At 50.1% G+C, this 17,968-nt stretch overlaps 2 protein-coding genes across 3 annotated transcripts; one reads left to right on the forward strand and one right to left on the reverse strand.

The window, feature by feature from the left end:
- Positions 1-68: 68 nt before the first annotated feature.
- Positions 69-4,131, reverse strand: PRADC1 (protease associated domain containing 1). Of its 2 annotated transcripts, none has more exons than XM_063336040.1 (5): positions 3,871-4,131; positions 2,369-2,469; positions 1,532-1,641; positions 942-1,109; positions 69-670 (listed from the first exon to the last, which is right to left on the reverse strand). In XM_063336040.1, the coding sequence occupies exons 1-5, from the start codon at positions 4,076-4,078 to the stop codon at positions 550-552; spliced, it is 708 nt and encodes a 235-aa protein (XP_063192110.1). In that variant the 5' UTR covers positions 4,079-4,131; the 3' UTR covers positions 69-549. The 2 variants fall into 2 exon arrangements, with proteins under 2 accessions (XP_063192110.1, XP_063192111.1); XM_063336041.1 differs by having other exon boundaries at positions 71-670; positions 3,554-4,003.
- CCT7 (chaperonin containing TCP1 subunit 7) lies at positions 3,998-17,146 on the forward strand. The gene is made up of 12 exons (XM_063336039.1): positions 3,998-4,137; positions 5,519-5,672; positions 7,103-7,209; positions 7,661-7,786; positions 8,446-8,498; positions 9,527-9,698; positions 11,268-11,432; positions 12,552-12,740; positions 13,353-13,450; positions 14,165-14,297; positions 15,431-15,637; positions 16,508-17,146. Exons 1-12 carry the CDS (start codon positions 4,132-4,134, stop codon positions 16,730-16,732), a joined length of 1,635 nt encoding a protein of 544 aa, XP_063192109.1. The 5' UTR covers positions 3,998-4,131; the 3' UTR covers positions 16,733-17,146.
- Positions 17,147-17,968: the final 822 nt, after the last annotated feature.

Consider the following 17,968-nt stretch of genomic DNA (forward strand, 5'->3'; position numbering starts at 1 on the left):
GTTTACTAGGAAAAACATCGTTAGAGGATGAGATTTGTTCCTTCATCCCCTTGCTGATGAAAAAAGAGAAACTCCCCTTTCTCTAAAACTTGTTCAGACTTCATTATCTCAGACAAAAATATACAGATGTCAGGCGAGCGCTGCTGGTACAGACCAAGCCTGTATCTCACTCTCCCTCCCATGCCTGTCGTACCGCGTCCACGTAATCCTGTATCCCTCTAAATCAGCAGCACAAATTACTGGTGCCATCTTTCCCATCGTTAAAACGTTTCCCGGGGAAGTGCTGACCTGTTCTGGACCATCATTTCCCCCCCAGAAAGTCACTACAAAGGGTGCTTGGTGCCAAGCTCAAGGTTCCCACCGTGGGCGCTGGTGTTTGCCCTTCAGCCACACGCCGGCAGCAGCAGAAAGATCGCCCTATTGCTGAATCCGGCAAGGCTGGATGGTGGGATCTCTGGAGCGCGTTGGCACCTTGTCCTCAAACCTGGTCCCTGGGGCAAGCTCCTGGGATCCACTGAGAAGTCCTTGATCTGCTGCAGCCTCTCACTGCTACCAGAAGGTCCAGGGGGGCTGCATCATTTCGTAGGTGGGGATGCTGGTGACGTTGACGGGAATGGAGATGACGGCCCAGGGGAGCCCATGCTGCTCCAGGGAGCGTCTGATCATGTACCTGGAAGGACAAAGAGGTGACAGGTGTGCCTGAGCTGCCCCAGTTGGGAGAGCAGAGCTCAGATGTGAGCATAAACCACAAACCAGCTCAAAGAGAAACCCTGCAGATTAATTATGACTGAATCCACTAAAAATGCGGCCCACCAAGCCCAGGCGGGACATGCTGATTACTGGGACCTCCCTGATTTGTGGGGACAAGGCTGTTGCTTGGCCCTTCCCATGAGATGTTCCACACTTGGGAAGACGAGATGTCTCTTGGCCAAGGCACCTACCCGTCCCTGCCCAGCAGGAAGAGTGCGGGGATGTCAGCTGTCCGCCTGGTGCTGTCCTGGATCATCTCGATATAGAAGCTGTCGTTATCATAGGCGTTATCTGCGATGATCACCGCCCGTCCACCATGCTCCTGGATCACACGCGTCTTTGACAGGAACGAGCAACCCCTGGGGCAGAGAGTGATGAACCTTTGGTGGCCACAGGCAGGTACAAAACCTGCAAGTGCCAGAGCTTGCCTGGAGATGCCAAAACATCTTGTCTCCCTAGCCCTGCGCCTCCCCCAAACCCTGCTCCTCTTTGAGTCTGTATTTTAGGCACAGACTACCCACGCTCGGCCATTTTCTCCTAAGAAAAAATAAAACAGCTTTTTCCACCTTAGGGGAGGCTGTTTTCCAAGAGACAAAATGTGAAACGCTCTGGGGTAGGAGCACCCTCACATTTTCCTTGTATACCCATGTGGGGTAAGTCACAGGAAGAAGCTGGTGGTGATGGTAAAATGCGGCCCTGGCACTGTCACCCTCTGTGCTGTGGGCAGCTCCCCTCCTGCCCGAGGGTCCCCCCCAGAGAGCTCCCGTGACGCCACACGTACCCCCTCTCCACCAAGGCAATCTGGTCCTGGATGAAGACGCCATTATTCAGCTCTCCGCAGGCTTCGGGGGGATCTGCTGGGACCAGGTGGATCTGGTCGTACCTTGTGTTCTCCGAGAAGGAGACAGGCAGGGGTGAGCAAGGGGGCGTCGGAGCTGCTTCCCATCCCCTGCCCCACCGCGGCCATCCCTGCTATCCCGTGCCCTGCCCATCCCTGTGCGGGGTGTGCATTTGGGGAAATTTAGGGGTCCCAGGTGTGGGGATGCTGGTTGCCCCTTTCCAGCCCCTGCAGAGCCATTCCGACCTCACCCAACAGCTTGCCTCGATCTTGCTGTCGCTGCGGGGAGGGGAAACTGAGGCACAGCACCGTTCATACATCCAAGTGCTCCCAGGGAACATGTGCAGAGCCAGAAAGTGTTTTTTCCTCCAGTCCTCAATGTCCCATGTGCTTTCTATCAGATCTGCTCCTGCACCCCCATCCTGATTCTGGGTTTATTCAGGGAAAGGTCTTACGTTTGCAGACCAGTTGGTTTAACTCTGCCATTCCCCGTGGGAGCCCGACCAGCCCTCCTGGGACATGGCTGTGCCTGTCTCAGCCCTTGGAGGAGGAAAGAGTGGGGCATGTGCTCCCTGAACACACGTGGGGCCAAAGTCCCCCTCCAAAACCCTGCTGAGGCCGGAGGCAGGGACCAGCATATGCCTCCTCCCTAAGGGAAGGCTTAAGGCCTTTTTATATGGAAAAGCTCCGTTTTTACAAAAGGCTTCAAATTACTGGGCCCTGCAATACAGAAATATTAGGATGGGCGGACCTAAACCAAATTAAGTTCTTAATACTTACAAACACACCACCAAAATCCTTGGCCGGAGTGGCGGTGAAGATGTAGCGGATGTCTCCAGGGCTCAGCACTTGGAAATACAAGTATTCATGGATGCGTAAACCTGGGTGTGCATGGAGAGAGGTGAGAGGCAGAGAAAATAAAAGGGAAAATTCCTGAAAAAAAAGGGGAAAATACCCAACTACCGCTCCTGAACACACCCTTTGGCAATGCCAGCTCCCAGCTGTGCCCTGGGGCTGAGGACATAAAATTCTGGGTCCAGCCTGGGGCGCTGCAAGGGGAGATGCACCAGCACCCAGGGGCATAGAGGAGACGGGGGAAAGGCACCAGAACTGGGATGCACGCGGGGAAGGGGAAAATGCGGCCAGACCATAGAGGGGATCGAGGTGACAGGCACCCAGATCGAGCTGTGCAGAGGGGAAGTGCACTTGACTGAAGCACCCTGGAAAGAAATGTACCTGGGATGGGGTGCTGGGTGGGGAAATGCAATGGAGCTGGGGTGCATGGAGGGGAAATGCACCCAGATTGGGGTGCAGGAGGGGAAGCACAATGCAGCTGTGGTGCAGTGATGGGAAACGCACACAAATTGGGGTGCAGAAGGCAAAACGCACCCGAATCGCAGTGCATGGAGGGGAAATGCACCCAGATTGGGGTGCAGTAGACGAAATGCACCTGGAAGGAGGTGCTGGATGGAGAAATGCAATTGGGTCAGGGTGCACCGAGGGGAAAAGCCCCCGGACTGGGGTGCAGGAGGGGAAATGCACCGGGACTGGGTTACATGGAGGGGAAATGTACCCGGATTTGGGTGCTGGAGAGGGAAATGCAATGGGTCTGGGGTGCACGGAGGGGAAATGCACCCAGTTTGGGGGGCAGGAGGCAAAACACACCCGGATCACGGTGCGCGGAGGAGAAACGCACCCAGATTGAGGTGCAGGAGACTAAATGCACCTGAAACAAGGTGCTGGATGGGGAAACGCAATTAGGTCGGAGTGCATCGAGGGGAAAAGCCCCCGGACTGGGGCGCAGGATGGGAAATGCAATGGGGCCCGGGGTGCGCGGAGGTGAAACGCACCCGGATCGCGGGGTGCACCACGGGGAAAGGCCGCCGTGCCGGGGTGCAGGGAAAGGAAAGGCCGGCGCGGGGTGCGGCGCGAGGCGCCGGGACCGGCAGAGTCGCTCGCACTCACCGCGGGCCGGGCAGGAGCAGAGGCAGAGGCACAGCCAGAGCGAGCGGCGGAGCATGGCTGCGCCCGGCGCCGCCAGCCGCTCCGCCCCGCCCGCCAACGGCCCACGCCCATTGGCGGCGCCCACGGGCTGCGCCTTCCTATTGGCCGGCGCCGCCATCAATCTCCTGAGAAACCGGGGGAGGGCAGGCGCGGAGGCCTGCGCAGCACCGGGTTGCGGCTGCGCCTTCCGTCCCGGTCAGCTCGGTGTCCGCTCCCGGGGTGGCGCGGCCTCGGTGTCCCCTCACCGTCCCTGCCAAATAAAGCTCCATCCATCAGACCTGCTCGCTCCCTTCCGTGTGCCTGCTCCCTTCCCTGGCAAACAGTGAGCCAGCCTCCCTGCTTCTCTATGGCTGTTGGGAAAGGAGGGGGCGCCTCACCGGGGCCGCTCTGCCCGCCCGTACCATAGAGCGCATACGGAAGAGGTCGCTTAGCAACGCGCGCTTCCCCCTCCCGCCCCGGGGAAGCTTCTCGGCGGGCGCGGTGCATTGTGGGGGCGGGGCCTGTCTGAGGCGGGGGCAGCTGCAGTGAGAAACGCCGAGATGATGGTGAGTCGCCGGTATCCTCCACCATCCTCCCCACGGTCGCGTCCCGCTGCCTGCCGAGTGGCCCGTTCGGCCTCCGCCGCCCTCCAGGAGCCGTGTGTGGCGGGACCGGTGCGCGTTCGGGCCGACGCGGGGCGGGGATGGCGGAGGCCGCCGTGAGGCCTGGCGTGAGGCGGCAAGTCGGGCCCCGGTTCCCGCCGGGCTCCCGCCGGGAGCGCTGCGTGCTGGGAGTTGCGTGGAGCTCCCGGTGTCCATGCCTGCGTTCTCCGCCCCGGCCCCTTGGCTGCGTCCCCCTCAGCCGCACGGCCCAGCTCCTCCACCCGCCTGCGGGTCCCCTTCGACTCCGGCGCTCCCCGGCTCTGGGGCCCGCTGCCGTTGCTCGGGAGCAGGCGGGATGCAGCAACAAGGGCCGTGTGTCTGCCTCTACCCTGTTTTTTGGGGGGATGCAAGGGTTTCTTTTCCGTTGAGATCTCTGCCCTGGTGGGTGTGGAAGAACTCGGTACACTTTCTTCCACAGGATCTTTCCAGGACTTAGGAAGGCCTGGCTGTGACACTCAGTCTTTCACCCGCATATCAGAGTCTCAACCACAACCTCGTTCCTCTTTAGCGCAACAGTCATAGTATAATTGTATAATTTTACTCTCTGCCTGCAGGTGGCTGTTTAAAACAGGATGCCTTGGAAACTTTGGCTGTGTTTGGACTTTGTTTGAGCCTTGCCCGTAAGGCACATTTGCTTTCTGAAAAGGGCTGGTGCACACTCAGAGCAATGAGAAGCCCTTCTCTGCTGTGGCCTCTGGTATCCTCTAAGCTGTCTCCAACACAGTTTGCTGTCAGGGAGGTGCAGTCAATTAAATTGTGTTCCTCTACCACGTCCTCTGTGTGAAAGCATATTTCAGCAGTTGCCATCCTTGGGGCAGCTTGGACTCCGATTTGAGGTGTGAGGGGCAAAAGGCCGTAGTGCCTGTTCTTCTGACCATCTTGTTGGCACTGTAATAACAAAAATAATCACTGATCCAGTTGCAGCACTTGTGCAGTTCCTTGCTGTCTCAGTAATTACAGCCAGTTTTCTCCAGTCTGGCATCAAAATCAGAACTTTGCTGAGCTCCACTGTACGGAGGAAGCCCACTTATTTTGGGGACAGTTAAAGTATGGTTCTAGAGCGCGTACTGGAGACAGTTGGGTGAATTCCAGTTACACTGGGAGCAGTGGGATGTGGAAAGCAGCTAGATTGTGTGAAGGCAGAGGAGTTTTAGGGAGGCTGTAGGTTTTGGTCTTGGTCTTTTTGTGTGATGGTTGCTTGCTGGGCTGCATGAGGAGTTAGCTCCAGGTTGTCCGCTGGCCGTTTGGATTGGAGTAACAGGTCTATTGTGGGTTCTCTCTTCAGCCAACACCAGTTATCCTGCTGAAGGAGGGGACAGACACCTCGCAGGGGATCCCCCAGCTTGTCAGCAACATCAATGCCTGCCAGGTTATCGCAGAAGCTGTGCGCACTACCCTGGGACCTCGGGGCATGGACAAGCTCATTGTGGATGACCGGGGTAAGCACTGGGCAGTGGCCTTCCACAGCCATGTAGAAAAGTCACTCAGAAATAATCTCCAAGCGCAGTACATGCTGGCAGTGTGTGTATTTACTTATGTCATCATATCAGTTTAAACCAGCATTTGCATATATGCAGACTTCAACTTCCTCACCCCACACTTACCTCAACTCTCATGGTAGGGGTTCATTTTCCGTCTCAGTGTTCAGTTTAACACCTTGACTCTGGCCTCCACTGTTAAAAGAAGGTAATTGTCAGACCTGCCTGAGGAACTACCTGTTTGTTGTCTGCTAGCCCGAGTTAAGGCAGCTGTGGTCTTTGTTGTGAGATTAGGTAGATCCAGGGTTAGTGGGACTAAATATGTGAAGGTCCATACCACAAAGGAGGAACAGTGTGTCTTGAACCGGGTCTTCAGGTATCCTTGATCATCTCTATTAATTTATTTTTCAAATGAGGCTTATAATGTGTGTGGAGCTACTCAACACTTGTTGTGGCTGACCGTGAGGTCAGTGGACGTTACTGGGTTGATTTTTGTTTTTTCTGTGTGATTTAGGGACCCCTGTCTGAAAAGACTTTTATGAAGTCACCAAACTAATGTACTGTTCGTGTGGTTTTTTTTTTTTTAATTTTATTTTTATTGGTGGTCCTGGGTCTTGGTGGTACTGTTGAAGGGTGGGCTGGAAGGTCTTAGAATTGTCTTTGTTTTTGCGAATGGGAATTATAATAATTTTTATTAAATTGGATTTAAATTTACCTAATAACTAATATGATTGATGTCTGGTCTTTTTCTTCACATGAGTTTCAGACTAGAATGTCTTTTAATCTGTCTGGGGAGGCTATTGAGAAGTAAGAGGAAAATGAATTTAAAGCTCCTGTTAATTGGTGTGAAGAATTGTTCTGCACTCAGACTAACTTCACTTAATCTGCTCCAAAATTGGACTAAAAATACGCTGTTAATATGGAATGGAGGCATCTGCTGAGACACCCTCTGTGAAACAGCTGTTCTGGGCTCCCCCTCTCCATGGGGGTGACCCCTTCACTTTTCAGCTAATCTATAGTTGTGTATCTGCCTGTAAGAGTGTATTAATATAACGGTGATTGCATCTCAAATCACATAGGAGAAGAAAAACAGTTTGGCTGAGGAAAAATGACTTTTAAGTGGAAATTTGGGATGAGAGCCTGCAGTTCTTTAGACATGACAGAATTCACAATGGTGCAGGACCGGGGCTTGATTGGGAAACACTGTAGCATAATACTGGGCTGAGGCCACATTCGACCTGAAAGGCAAGCTGGCTGGTCTGAAGTTGCTGTTGTATTAAAGTCTCTTTGAGGTCTGAAAAGCTCCCTTGGGTGTTGGGGTGCCCTTTCAGAGTGACCACGGCTTTACTCCTGGCAGTCAAGCTTGACTTCCTCTTCTACATCAATCCTAGGTAAAGCCACTATCTCTAATGATGGTGCCACCATTCTGAAGCTCCTCGATGTTGTCCATCCGGCTGCAAAGACCTTAGTGGACATTGCTAAATCTCAAGATGCAGAGGTAGGAGGATAGCCTGGCTGCACCCAGGAGCATAACATGCAGCAGCAGGCTTGTTCCTGTCCATGGTTGTGTGGACTTTGTGTTAACAGGTGGGAATTGCTCATGGAGTGCTGGCATTCACTCTTGTTTCGTTACTGATGCCTTCTTGTTTGTGATAACTTTCAAATCTCTTAACACTGTTTCAGGCAGATCTGATGGGGGGTTTGGAAGTTTCAAACATATAAAGTTCACATTTCATGAACAAAAGTGACTGGGAAAGGAGACTTCACCCTCAAACGGGATGTAGTCTGAACCCAGCCCTTCTTAATCACTAAAGAATCCATCTGCAAATCTGTGAGCAGAGAAAATTATGAAATCTGATTTCCTTTGGAAGCCCTTGCGTGGTTTTGAAGCTGCTATCACAGGGGCTCTGCAATGTGTGGATGATACAGAGCATTTCCTCTCTGTGCAGGTTGGTGATGGGACCACGTCTGTAACTCTGCTTGCTGCTGAGTTCCTGAAACAAGTGAAGCCCTATGTGGAGGAAGGCCTCCATCCTCAAATCATCATCCGTGCGTTCCGCACAGCAACGCAGCTGGTAAGGGAGTGCTGCTTGTAGCTGAGGGAGCGCTTGGCTGCTGCAGACCTGAGGGGTGTGTTGTATTGATGCTTCACCAGAGCATCTGGGGAGAGGATTTCTGTGCCAAAGAGGAAAAATAGCACACTTCCAGGCAAAAGTCAGTAATGAATGGGTGTGGGGGTGACAGTAGTGATCTCATGATGTCTTACTGCAAACATCAGCTGCCTTTTCTGGTGTCAGTGAGCTGTTATTACCAGCTAGTACCTCTTGAGCATTAGTGCTTCCTTTGCTTTTGCTCCAAGGAAAAATAAGTGGGAAAATTCATTTCCCATTCTCCTGATCTCTGGTACTCCTTGACAAATATTACGTCTCATGAAGCACATCAGTCCCATTAACCTGAACCTTCTCTGGAGGTTGACTCCCTCAATAGCCTTTTGATTCCCCAGATCTCTGTTGAAAGCAGGGGAGTATCTCCGAGCTTTTTCCTGATCCTCTTACGTTGGTGTGTTTCTTAGAATTACTGTGCTGGAAGGGGTGGAATAGTTTAAATGCTTGAAACTGCAGTGATGCTGAAGTAGGGAATAAAAGGTAACATAAAATACAAAGAGAAATGTTGGAGATCTGATCAGCTTGCGAGCATGAATCATTAATCCAGCTGTTTGGTTGTGTTTTGACAGGCTGTAAACAAGATCAAAGACATTGCTGTTGCAGTGAAGAAAGAAGATAAAGAGTAAGTTTGCCTTACAGATGACCTGGTTGTGTAGCTGGGCTTCAGTTAGCTGGTGTGAGGATGTTTCTGACTTCTGCCGTGGCTCTGGCTGAGTCTCAAGGTCAGGCAGAACAGCTGTGGCCCCACATGAGGGTTATTCTTGAGCTTTTGGAGTTTCCTGCTCCTCTGGGGGAGATGCCGTGCTCTCACTTGGGCTGCAGCAAAGTATGTAGGCCAGTGTCTTTCTTCCAGTGCACATGGAGGAAGCTAGATACCAAAATAAGTGGCCTGATTTCTTTTTTTCCAGTGGTGGTGGAGACTTGCAGCTTTTCCTGTAATCAGTGGCAGTGTTAAATGCTCAGTGCTTCTCTGAAAATCAGGTGATCACTTTTTAGCTGTTGAATATATGAAGTTAGATAGCTAATAGCAGAAGGGAAATGATCCCTTCAACTGAGATGAGAACACTAGAGTTCATTTTCTCCATGCATTTTAAGCTCTTGTCTGGCTGATCTGACATTACTAATACCTGCAGTAAAAGTTCCAGTTGAACTGTGTAACCATCTTAAATAAAACAGAATGAGTTGTAGCCTTTCTACTGTCCTGTGATGCAAAATACAGTAGTTCTCATAGTCAGCAGTAACTTGGGTGATAGAGCCTGTGAGTTGAATCCATATTTCCCTGGTGTTCATTGTATCATCCACTCTGTTATGGCATACGTTACCTGAGTTAATACTTTAGAGAACATGCCACCTTTAGACGGTTTCAGAAACTTCTTACTGCCTTTGGGTGAAGGAGAAGATGCTCAGCCCTGTGGTGTCTAAAAGACAGCTGACCTGGTCAGTGCTAGTCTGATGCTTGGGCTCTAAAAGGCAGAATCATACTTTGACAGTCTGGGCTTTGGCATGTGTGCCTTGCTTTCCCTATCGACAGAAGGGAACTGATCTTTGCCTCTGTCAGAGTGGATTAATCATACCATGCACAATGTTTAGTGAGCTTGTGAAAAGAATTGGCAAGTGAACAATACTTTGTTTTTTCTTTCTGTCTTGCAGTGAGCAGAGAAGCCTGCTAGAGAAGTGTGCAGCCACAGCCCTGAGCTCTAAGCTCATCTCCCAGAGCAAGGAGTTTTTTTCCAAGATGGTCGTAGATGCTGTCATGATGTTAGATGACTTGTTACAACTGAAAATGATTGGAATAAAGAAGGTGCAAGGAGGTGCTTTGGAAGTAAGTTCTGTTGGAGTCTGTCCTGAAAGGATAGGAGACAGCGATTGCAGCCCCTTGGATGGGTTGACTGTAGGAGAAATACAGCCCAGCTTGATAATGCCTGTTCAAGAATTATCAAAGCTAAGCTGTTGATGTGAGGAAAAAAACTTAGTGAGTAGGGCTGGATTTCTTTTCTGTATGTAGAGGATGGGGTTTTTGAGCCAAATATACTCTTATCTCACTGCCTTCTGCAGCGAATATTGTTACTGATTCAGATTCCATTTATATCTCTGCAAATAGTGAAATGTTCTTTTGTGGGAAGTCTTTGTTACTTCTGGAACCAAAGGCCCTGCGGTCCCGGTTGTACGTGTGAATATTGGTCTGGGAAAAATGCAAAGAAAACATTGCGAAGGAGCTGATCTAGTGGTGGGCAGAGCAGATGGGCTGTGTGATTTATACCACAGTGCTGGAATACCTGTCTTGTACGGGGCTGCACGTGTGTGTGTGGTAGAGGCTGTGGGACAGCTGGTGGTGTCCATGCTCTCTCCTGCCTGTATCCTGTGTAGGTTTGGCCTGTTGCTTGGGACCCTTCTGCTGAAAAGTAAGGCCTGCCACAGTCTCTGTGAATTGTTATTCTGTGGCTGTTACTGTCTGTAAACACTCTGCACGAGCATTTTCATTGAGAAGAGACGTTATAATTACGCCATTATCTTCCCAGACAACTAATTTAGCGAATTAGGAACGTTTCAGCATCTGTTTTTGTGGTGTCTGGGCCTGCTAATATTCTGAGGTTTGTAGAAATTGGTCCCCTGGGGAGGATGGTGTCTCCCGTTCTGGTTAAAAGCGGCTCTCCTTACTCCGTATTGTTTGGCCATTGTATTTCGCTGTCAGATCCCTTGGAGACCTGTATGAAGATGGGGCAAATAATTTAGCACGCCGCTTTCCAGGGTTGGCTTGTGAGAGATTCTGGGTCATTTCACCCTGTCAGCTAGAGCACAGAAAACCTGGGCTTGTCCTAGCTTAGGAGGGACAGGGACCCTCTGGGCTGCAGTGGCTGAGCAGAGCCAAGCGTGCAGTGTGTGGTTAGATACTCATGGCAGGAAATTTAGATGCTGATTTCTCTCCCAGCCATGAAGTCAGGAAGTTACCTTCAGGGGGCAGTGTTGGGCAGAGCAGTCCTGCTGCCAAACAGTCCTGGAGGTGGTGGTGGGGCTGGGAAAACCAAACCAGGGCAAAAAAACCCCTGAGTGGGGCTGTGGATGAGAAGTATCTGTCTTCAAAGGGTGGGAATGGGAAAGACATCAGAGAGAGAACAGATTGCTCCATCCCTTGATCTTCAGATTGTGTATAGCATCTTTTGCTGTGGTGTCTTGAGGGGTAGAAAGGAAGTGATAGAAGCTGGTTTTGTGAACAGAGAGAAGAAAATATTTGCTGATTGTTTTCTCTAAAAGTGGGTTAATCAAAGGAGACAGCTGTTGGTGAGTGCTTTGTAAATGAGGACTCTGAAAGCAGGGAGTCTCCTGTGGGAGTTATTAACCCTGTTGAGAGAACCTTAGGAGGCTGAGCCTAACACAAATCCCTGTCTTCAAGGACTCTCAGCTGGTGGCCGGAGTTGCCTTTAAGAAGACATTCTCTTATGCTGGGTTTGAAATGCAGCCCAAGAAGTATCAGTCTCCCAAGATTGCCTTGCTGAACGTGGAGCTGGAGCTCAAAGCCGAGAAGGACAATGCTGAAGTCAGAGTAAACACTGTGGAGGTAAGAGCGAAAAGAGGCGCTTGTCCCACTTCCTCATGCCTGCAAGATGTGGTGGCTGCTTGAGAGCCAGTGGGATAAATGGGATTGCCTTCTGCACATCCTTCACCTGCTGAAAATAGCTGGTGGGTTATGCTGCCTCGTTTGGGAGAAGGGTATGGCAGACTGAATTACAGCAGGTTTAGGGCATGTTTCTGCTTGGTCATCATGCCTCAGCTGTGCCATGATAAGTTGTCAGCTGTGTGGTGACTTCTTTATGCCTAACAAGTGTCCTTCCAGGGAAAGGCCACTTATTAAACAATTTATTAAGCAGTGGTCTAAATGCTGGAAAAGCCTCTGCATATTTAAGCAAACAAGATAGCCGTTTGGACAGTAGTTCTCAGTAGTTCTCTTTTCTGTCTTGTTAAAATACCTTTATGAAACATGGTTGTTCTCTGACACCTTCTTGAAAAGTACCGCAATGTTGCATACATTTTGTTCCTGCATAATTGTGGTATCTAAAGATCTCTGGGTGCTTTGTTTTTGGGGTCTTGGCCCCAGTGATCTCACTAATTGTTTCCCTAAAGTCACAGTGAACATGATGGTCTTTTCTGTCATAGTCGGCTGCTATGTGTGGTGTTGCTGTGTGCTGTTGTAACCTTTCCCAGCTGTCTGTGGCTGTATTTCACCGACAGCTAGAGCACAACAGGCTCGTGAAACCTGGGCACGCTGGTAAAGCATGAGGTTTCTCAGGAGCTGTGTTTTTCCTCTGTGATAGATCCTGTAAGTCTCTCTACCCCAACATCCATGCACAGTTCTGTAAACACCTCTGACATCAATATGATCCCTTCTTCTGATATCCCTCTTTTGAGCTGTTGCTGCCTCTCTGTCAGTTCATCCAGCTTCTTTGTCAACTCAGTTCTGCTGCTGGAAGTATTTTAACAGACATGGCTCTTTGTCGTAAAATGGAGTGACCTAAAATCACCTATGGGTCTTGGAAAGCAGTTGTCTGCTGGGGTTGCACAGAGCAGCGTCACTGCTGCCGTTGTTTTAGATGAGCTCTCCCTTTGCAGGCGCTGTGGGGTGGCATTTGCAACCTTTTGTAATGTGAGCGCTTGTCCCTTTCTCTCTCGTCCCTACTAGGATTACCAGGCCATCGTGGATGCTGAGTGGAACATCTTGTATGACAAACTAGACAAAATCCACAAGTCAGGAGCCAAAGTCGTCCTGTCCAAACTTCCTATCGGTGATGTGGCTACTCAGTACTTTGCAGATAGAGACATGTTTTGTGCTGGCCGTGTCCCAGAAGAAGATCTCAAGCGAACTATGATGGTGAGCTGCCTTGTTTCAGAATAAAGACTTTTAGTTTTAACAGTGACAGGCTGGTCATTCCCAAAACAGGGCAGCAATCAGTGACTGAACACACTATTCCTGACAAAGATTTAAAGTGAAAATCACGTAATTTTTGCCAATGTGGCTATTATGTAAAGTTGCCATACACTGACAAAGCTGTTCCTTGATGGAATGAATAATTGCACGCTAATTACATCTGCGCTGCTTTTTTGTTTCCCTGATGTTGTTCTATATTAGGGTCTATAGGGTAAAGGTTTATTTTCCCTATTTTTCGCCTGTTCTATCGTGACTCTTCCCCGCCCCCCCCCGCCCAAGCTTCCTTTGTGTGGCTGCTGGACTCTAGAGCCTGTGAGTCAGCACTTAAAAGAAGCATAATCTTATTTTGCTGTCGAGGATTATTTCTGATGTTGGTAGCCTGCCTAGATGTATGAGATGGGAGGAAAGTAGAAGTTTTTTTCCTGAATCTGGCCTGCAGGGTGGTTTTGCATCAGCTAAAAGGTTGGACTATCTCTGAAGAGCAGGAACCTGCTGGGTAAATTTGTCTTGTTTGTCAGTGTTGGTAATGCTGCGCTTTATCTCCTTTCTGTGCAGGCCTGCGGCGGTTCCATTCAGACTAGTGTCAATGCCCTATCGGATGATGTTCTGGGCCGATGCGAGCTCTTTGAGGAGACTCAGATTGGAGGAGAGAGGTAAATACACCAGCTGTGAACCTGTAGTCCTGTGTAAGCACTCTAATGCTAATTTGAAAAGTTAGGGTCTAAGCCTTGGTAGGTTTGAGCATCTCTCAAGGTGATGGTGTGAAACAAGATAGTGTTATTGCTGCTTTTTCAGAGGCTGAGGGGAAGAGGGCAGGAGTAAGCTGTCATCTAAATCTTACCTCTTTTATATGCTTTTAAAAATATATATTTATTCCCTGATGCCTTGTAGAAAGTATAGTGGTACTCTTTCATTCACAACTTAAAAGCAATGCTTTTTGGGGTTGGTTGTGGCACTCATCTGATATCCCACAGTGCCACTTCACTATCAGTGCCAATGAAGCTGTGACCTATATAATGGGGTTCTTCCCATTGCTAGAAGAAAAATCCTCCTTGGGGCTGCCTGCTAACGTCTGCAGTGTTGCTGCCAAGTGAAAATGAGAGCACTGGTTTAGCGCAAAGCCCTAGCAACAGGAAGAGAGTGGATTTTCCTGGGTCAGCTTGAATTTCACTTGTATGTTGCCTGGCTCTGCTCCTTCTTAGCTCAAGATCTGATAGGGGCACTGTGTAGGGTAAAACAGCTTCAGTCATGCATCTGGCTTGTAAAGAACTTCTCCGTTCCCATACTGTTGTATCTGTGCAAAGCCTGTTCAGCAGCAGCACTCCTTCGCCATCACCTTAACCATTCTTGCGTTGTGCCATTGGCAGGTATAACTTCTTCACAGGCTGCCCGAAGGCAAAGACTTGCACGATAATCCTTCGAGGGGGTGCAGAGCAGTTCATGGAAGAGACGGAACGGTCCCTGCACGATGCCATCATGATAGTCAGGAGAGCCATCAAGGTAAGGACCAGCGGAGATATCTCCCTGCTGGATTGGCATTGGGGTTGTTGATCAGACCTAGGACAGCTGTAACTCCTCCTAGAAACCTTTTCACACACCAGTATTTGGCTGAGGTCTCTCGGGAGAGACCTGGAGCTCTCAGCCAGTTGAGTGGAGTGTGCAGACAGACAGCATCTGATAGATTAACTCAAGTGCTGTTCCTTGGCCAAAGCAGCGCTGTCTGTACAGTGTTGCCAACTGCTTTTCAGGCGCAACTGGTTTTTGCCTTCTCTTTAATACAGTTGTAACTCGTGCTTGCGGTGTTCTGTAAACACCTCCATCCTAAAGGGAACACAGTCTTCTGGGTGCGTTAGGTAGATCTTCCGTAGATTTGAATAGCAGGATTGATTTCACATGCATGTCAGCGCCTGTTAAAGCCACTTGTTCCCTCTCGGTGACCAGTCTGAGGGGGGTGACTGTCCCTTGGCTGTGAAGGTAGGCTGAGAACACCAAGAAGGAAGTGTGAGGCATGTGTGGATCTGTGCTCTGCTTGTGGATTTGTGGTCCTGTGTGGTAGATGCTGCCTAACTCTGGGTGTTTCTGGGTTATGCATAATAAAGTGTTAATGTGGTGTTTTCTGGTTAAAAACAGCTTTGAGGCTGAGTGCCCTGCGGGGATGGGAAGAAGCATGTCAAGATTTTTGGAACTGTTTTGCTTCTAGAAAGAACATCCTGATCTCCCTACTGAAGCATATAGGGAGGGGGAAAAATAGCAGAACTGCTTAGTTCTGTGCTGCATAGTGCTGCTGCAAATATCTTTAATTTTGAATGCTTTACAGAAGTGAGGGAAACTTGCCCAGCAGAAGGGGGCTGTGGTCTGCTATCCCTCCCCTGGTACAGTGTCGCCAAACCACTCCTTGATCTTGTGCACAGCAGGAAAAAACTGCTGGTATCTGCTACTGGAGGTTCTTGGCCTGTATCTGAAGCTTCCAGCAAAGCTGGCAGGTGCTTCCAGGGGTGGCAGCAGCCTGGGCTGTAGATTCCCCTGGGCCTGGCGTGTCTGCATCACCCTGATGTGCAACACTCGCAGGAAAGGAGGCTTTCCTGCTCTCCGCCTTCCTGGAACGAGAGTGAGAGTTTCCCCTCTTCTTTCAGAACGACTCGGTTGTTGCCGGTGGTGGTGCGATAGAGATGGAGCTTTCCAAATACCTCCGGGACTATTCCAGGACCATTCCAGGCAAGCAGCAGCTGCTGATAGGAGCTTATGCTAAAGCCCTTGAGATCATTCCCCGCCAGCTCTGTGACAACGCTGGCTTTGATGCCACCAACATACTGAACAAGCTCCGGGCCAAGCACGCGCAGGTAGGTGCCCACCTTTGAACCAAGGGCTGTTAGGGAGAACCAGTACTGCGTGTGATTTCTTCCATTTTATTTTTTCTTGAGCCTGACAGATCCGGTGTAATTCAGCTAAGCCCATGTTAGGCTTGCATCCTCTTTGATTAAATGCGGTGTTTTGTTTTCAGATCAAGTGTGGGCTTCATGCAGGTTTCTATAAAAGGAAATAATCTGTTTTCCCTTTGATCACAGCTGTTGAGTGACTTCTAGAGCTGGGAGTTCTGATTTGCTTTTTAAAAATACCTCATTTGTCAGGAGGGAGGCTTCTATATTAAATATTAAAGTAATTGGAGTATAGAAGTTGGACAAGCTGTTTGTTTTCCGGAGGAGCTGCAGACTGCAGGTCCTGATTGCATGCAATCATTTCAGATCTTGTGGAGCGCATGCACACAACGTCCTTATTCAGGTGGCTAGAGGTTGCCCCATGGCTTCTCTTGGAAGCAGCCCCCGCTTTGTGGGGTCACTCCCACCACATTTCATCCTGAGGACGGTTGTGGGGTTAGGAGGAATGCCCCAAAATGAGCGGCTGTATCTTGGATTGCAAAAACTAGGGCTGAGACAGCAGCGGAGTCGAAGTCAGTCCTGTAAGGCTTCTACGGCTTCTTTCTGAAATGGAGCGCACTTTCTGTTTTCTGAGGCTTTGTTGGTGCTGTTTGCTGACAACAAAGGATTCCCCTCCCTCCTCGCCTTTGTTTCCCTCAAATATTCTTCCTTCATACAGCAAGATCAGTCGCTGCCTCTCCCTGAACATTTGCATGTGTCCGCTTCCCAGTGCGCTGGCCCTGAAGTCCTGACTAGCCCAATAACGAGTCTCTTCCCTCCTATCTCTCCCACCAGGGAGGTATGTGGTATGGTGTGGATGTGAACAACGAGGACATCGCCGATAACTTTGAGGCCTGCGTGTGGGAGCCAGCCATTGTGCGCATCAACGCGCTGACGGCAGCCTCTGAGGCTGCCTGCCTCATCGTCTCCGTGGATGAAACCATCAAGAACCCCCGTTCCACCGTGGATGCTGCGCCCAGTGGACGAGGCCGGGGGCGAGGCAGACCCCACAACCACTGAGACCCCATCCCCCATGGCCATTGTGACGGGGGCTGGCGCTCTCCTCCAGTGTGCAAAGTGAAGAAGAATTGATTTCTAGCTTAATTAACGGGGTGTTTACCAGATGGTCATTTCGAGGGCTTGCAGGCAACCACTGGCCTTGTTTAATTAGAGTCAAATCTTGGCCTTGGTAGTGGCAGCCTCCTGCAAGATGCCCTGCCCCAACATTTCCTACACAGCACTGATCCCCTTAGGCTCGCCTCCTCCTTCTGCTTGGAAGCCGCACTGAGCGGAGCCTTCTTCAGTGCTGGCAGGTAGTGCAGCGAGCGTGGGGTTTGTTTGTATTTATACTCTGTCTTTTTTTTTTTTTTTTCGCCCCCCTGCTGGGTCTTTTGAACCCAGGCTCAAACACAATAAAAAGATGACTTTGTTTCAGTGGCAAATTGGGGTGTTACTCTGTTTTCCGCTGCTTGTTTTGTTCCACAGGGTGGTAGCTCCTGGGTAGAGTTAAAAGGTGTAGCTGTTCAGACTGTGGGGTTTTTTTTGGTTTGGTTTTTTTTTGTGTGGTGTTTTTTTTTTTTTTTTTTTTTTTTGCCAAGACACTGCTGGGAAGCAGGACCTGCTCTGAGTGCACCCCAGGTCCCTGTGCTTCCAAGAGAGATCGCCTCCGTGCGTGTTGCCTGTCTTGGAGCTCTTTGCTATTGCTCAGTGACATTTCGACTTGCTTTTGCTTAGTGGCCCATTTACATCTTGCTTCATGGAAGGTGGCTCGGGGCAGCAGCTGTGTCTGATATCTCTGGCCCTGGCTATGGGGAGGGGATGTGTGGGACTGGTGGTGCTTCAGGGATGGATCCTAGCGCTTGGGGCGTCACTGGCAGGAAATTTGAGGATCGTGGGGAGACTTGGGTCTGGTAGGTTGAACGTGTTAATGGAAGGCAGTGGCAGAAAGTTGGTATCTATCTGGTATAAACCCTTTGAGATGTAATTTATTTAGGCAAGTTGATGCTCCGTTACACCACAAAGTGTGTTACTTCTGCCCTGTTCCCAAAGCGCTGCCATGCAGTAGCCAGTACGAGCCCTTTTAGAGGTGTAGAGGTATCTGGCGCATCCCTTAATGTGACCCTTGTGGCTGTTCATCTCTGCTGAAGTGTGATGGGCACTGTGTGAGTGATGGTACTGAAAAGTGAGCACAGCTGCAGCTTCCATGTGAAAACCCTCTCAGCGTTTGTTAGTGGAAGCATTTAAAGATGAACACGC

The sequence above is a fragment of the Chroicocephalus ridibundus genome, chromosome 5, assembly GCF_963924245.1.
Source record: "Chroicocephalus ridibundus chromosome 5, bChrRid1.1, whole genome shotgun sequence".
Classification (NCBI taxonomy): Eukaryota; Metazoa; Chordata; class Aves; order Charadriiformes; family Laridae; genus Chroicocephalus; species Chroicocephalus ridibundus.

What these genes read in the sequence shown, in the direction of transcription:
- PRADC1 (XM_063336040.1), bottom strand. Translation starts at nt 4,078, where the DNA reads ATGCACCGCGCCCGCCGAGAAGCTTCCCCGGGGCGGGAGGGGGAAGCG. An exon ending in ACACGGAAGGGAGCGAGCAG is followed by an intron (nt 2,470 to 3,870) that starts GTCTGATGGATG and finishes ATGCACACCCAG; the next exon opens with GTTTACGCATCCATGAATAC. An exon ending in TTCCTGCTGGGCAGGGACGG is followed by an intron (nt 671 to 941) that starts GTAGGTGCCTTG and finishes TTGTCCTTCCAG; the next exon opens with GTACATGATCAGACGCTCCC.
- CCT7 (XM_063336039.1), top strand. An exon ending in TAGTCAGGAGAGCCATCAAG is followed by an intron (nt 14,298 to 15,430) that starts GTAAGGACCAGC and finishes CTCTTCTTTCAG; the next exon opens with AACGACTCGGTTGTTGCCGG. An exon ending in TCCGGGCCAAGCACGCGCAG is followed by an intron (nt 15,638 to 16,507) that starts GTAGGTGCCCAC and finishes CTCTCCCACCAG; the next exon opens with GGAGGTATGTGGTATGGTGT.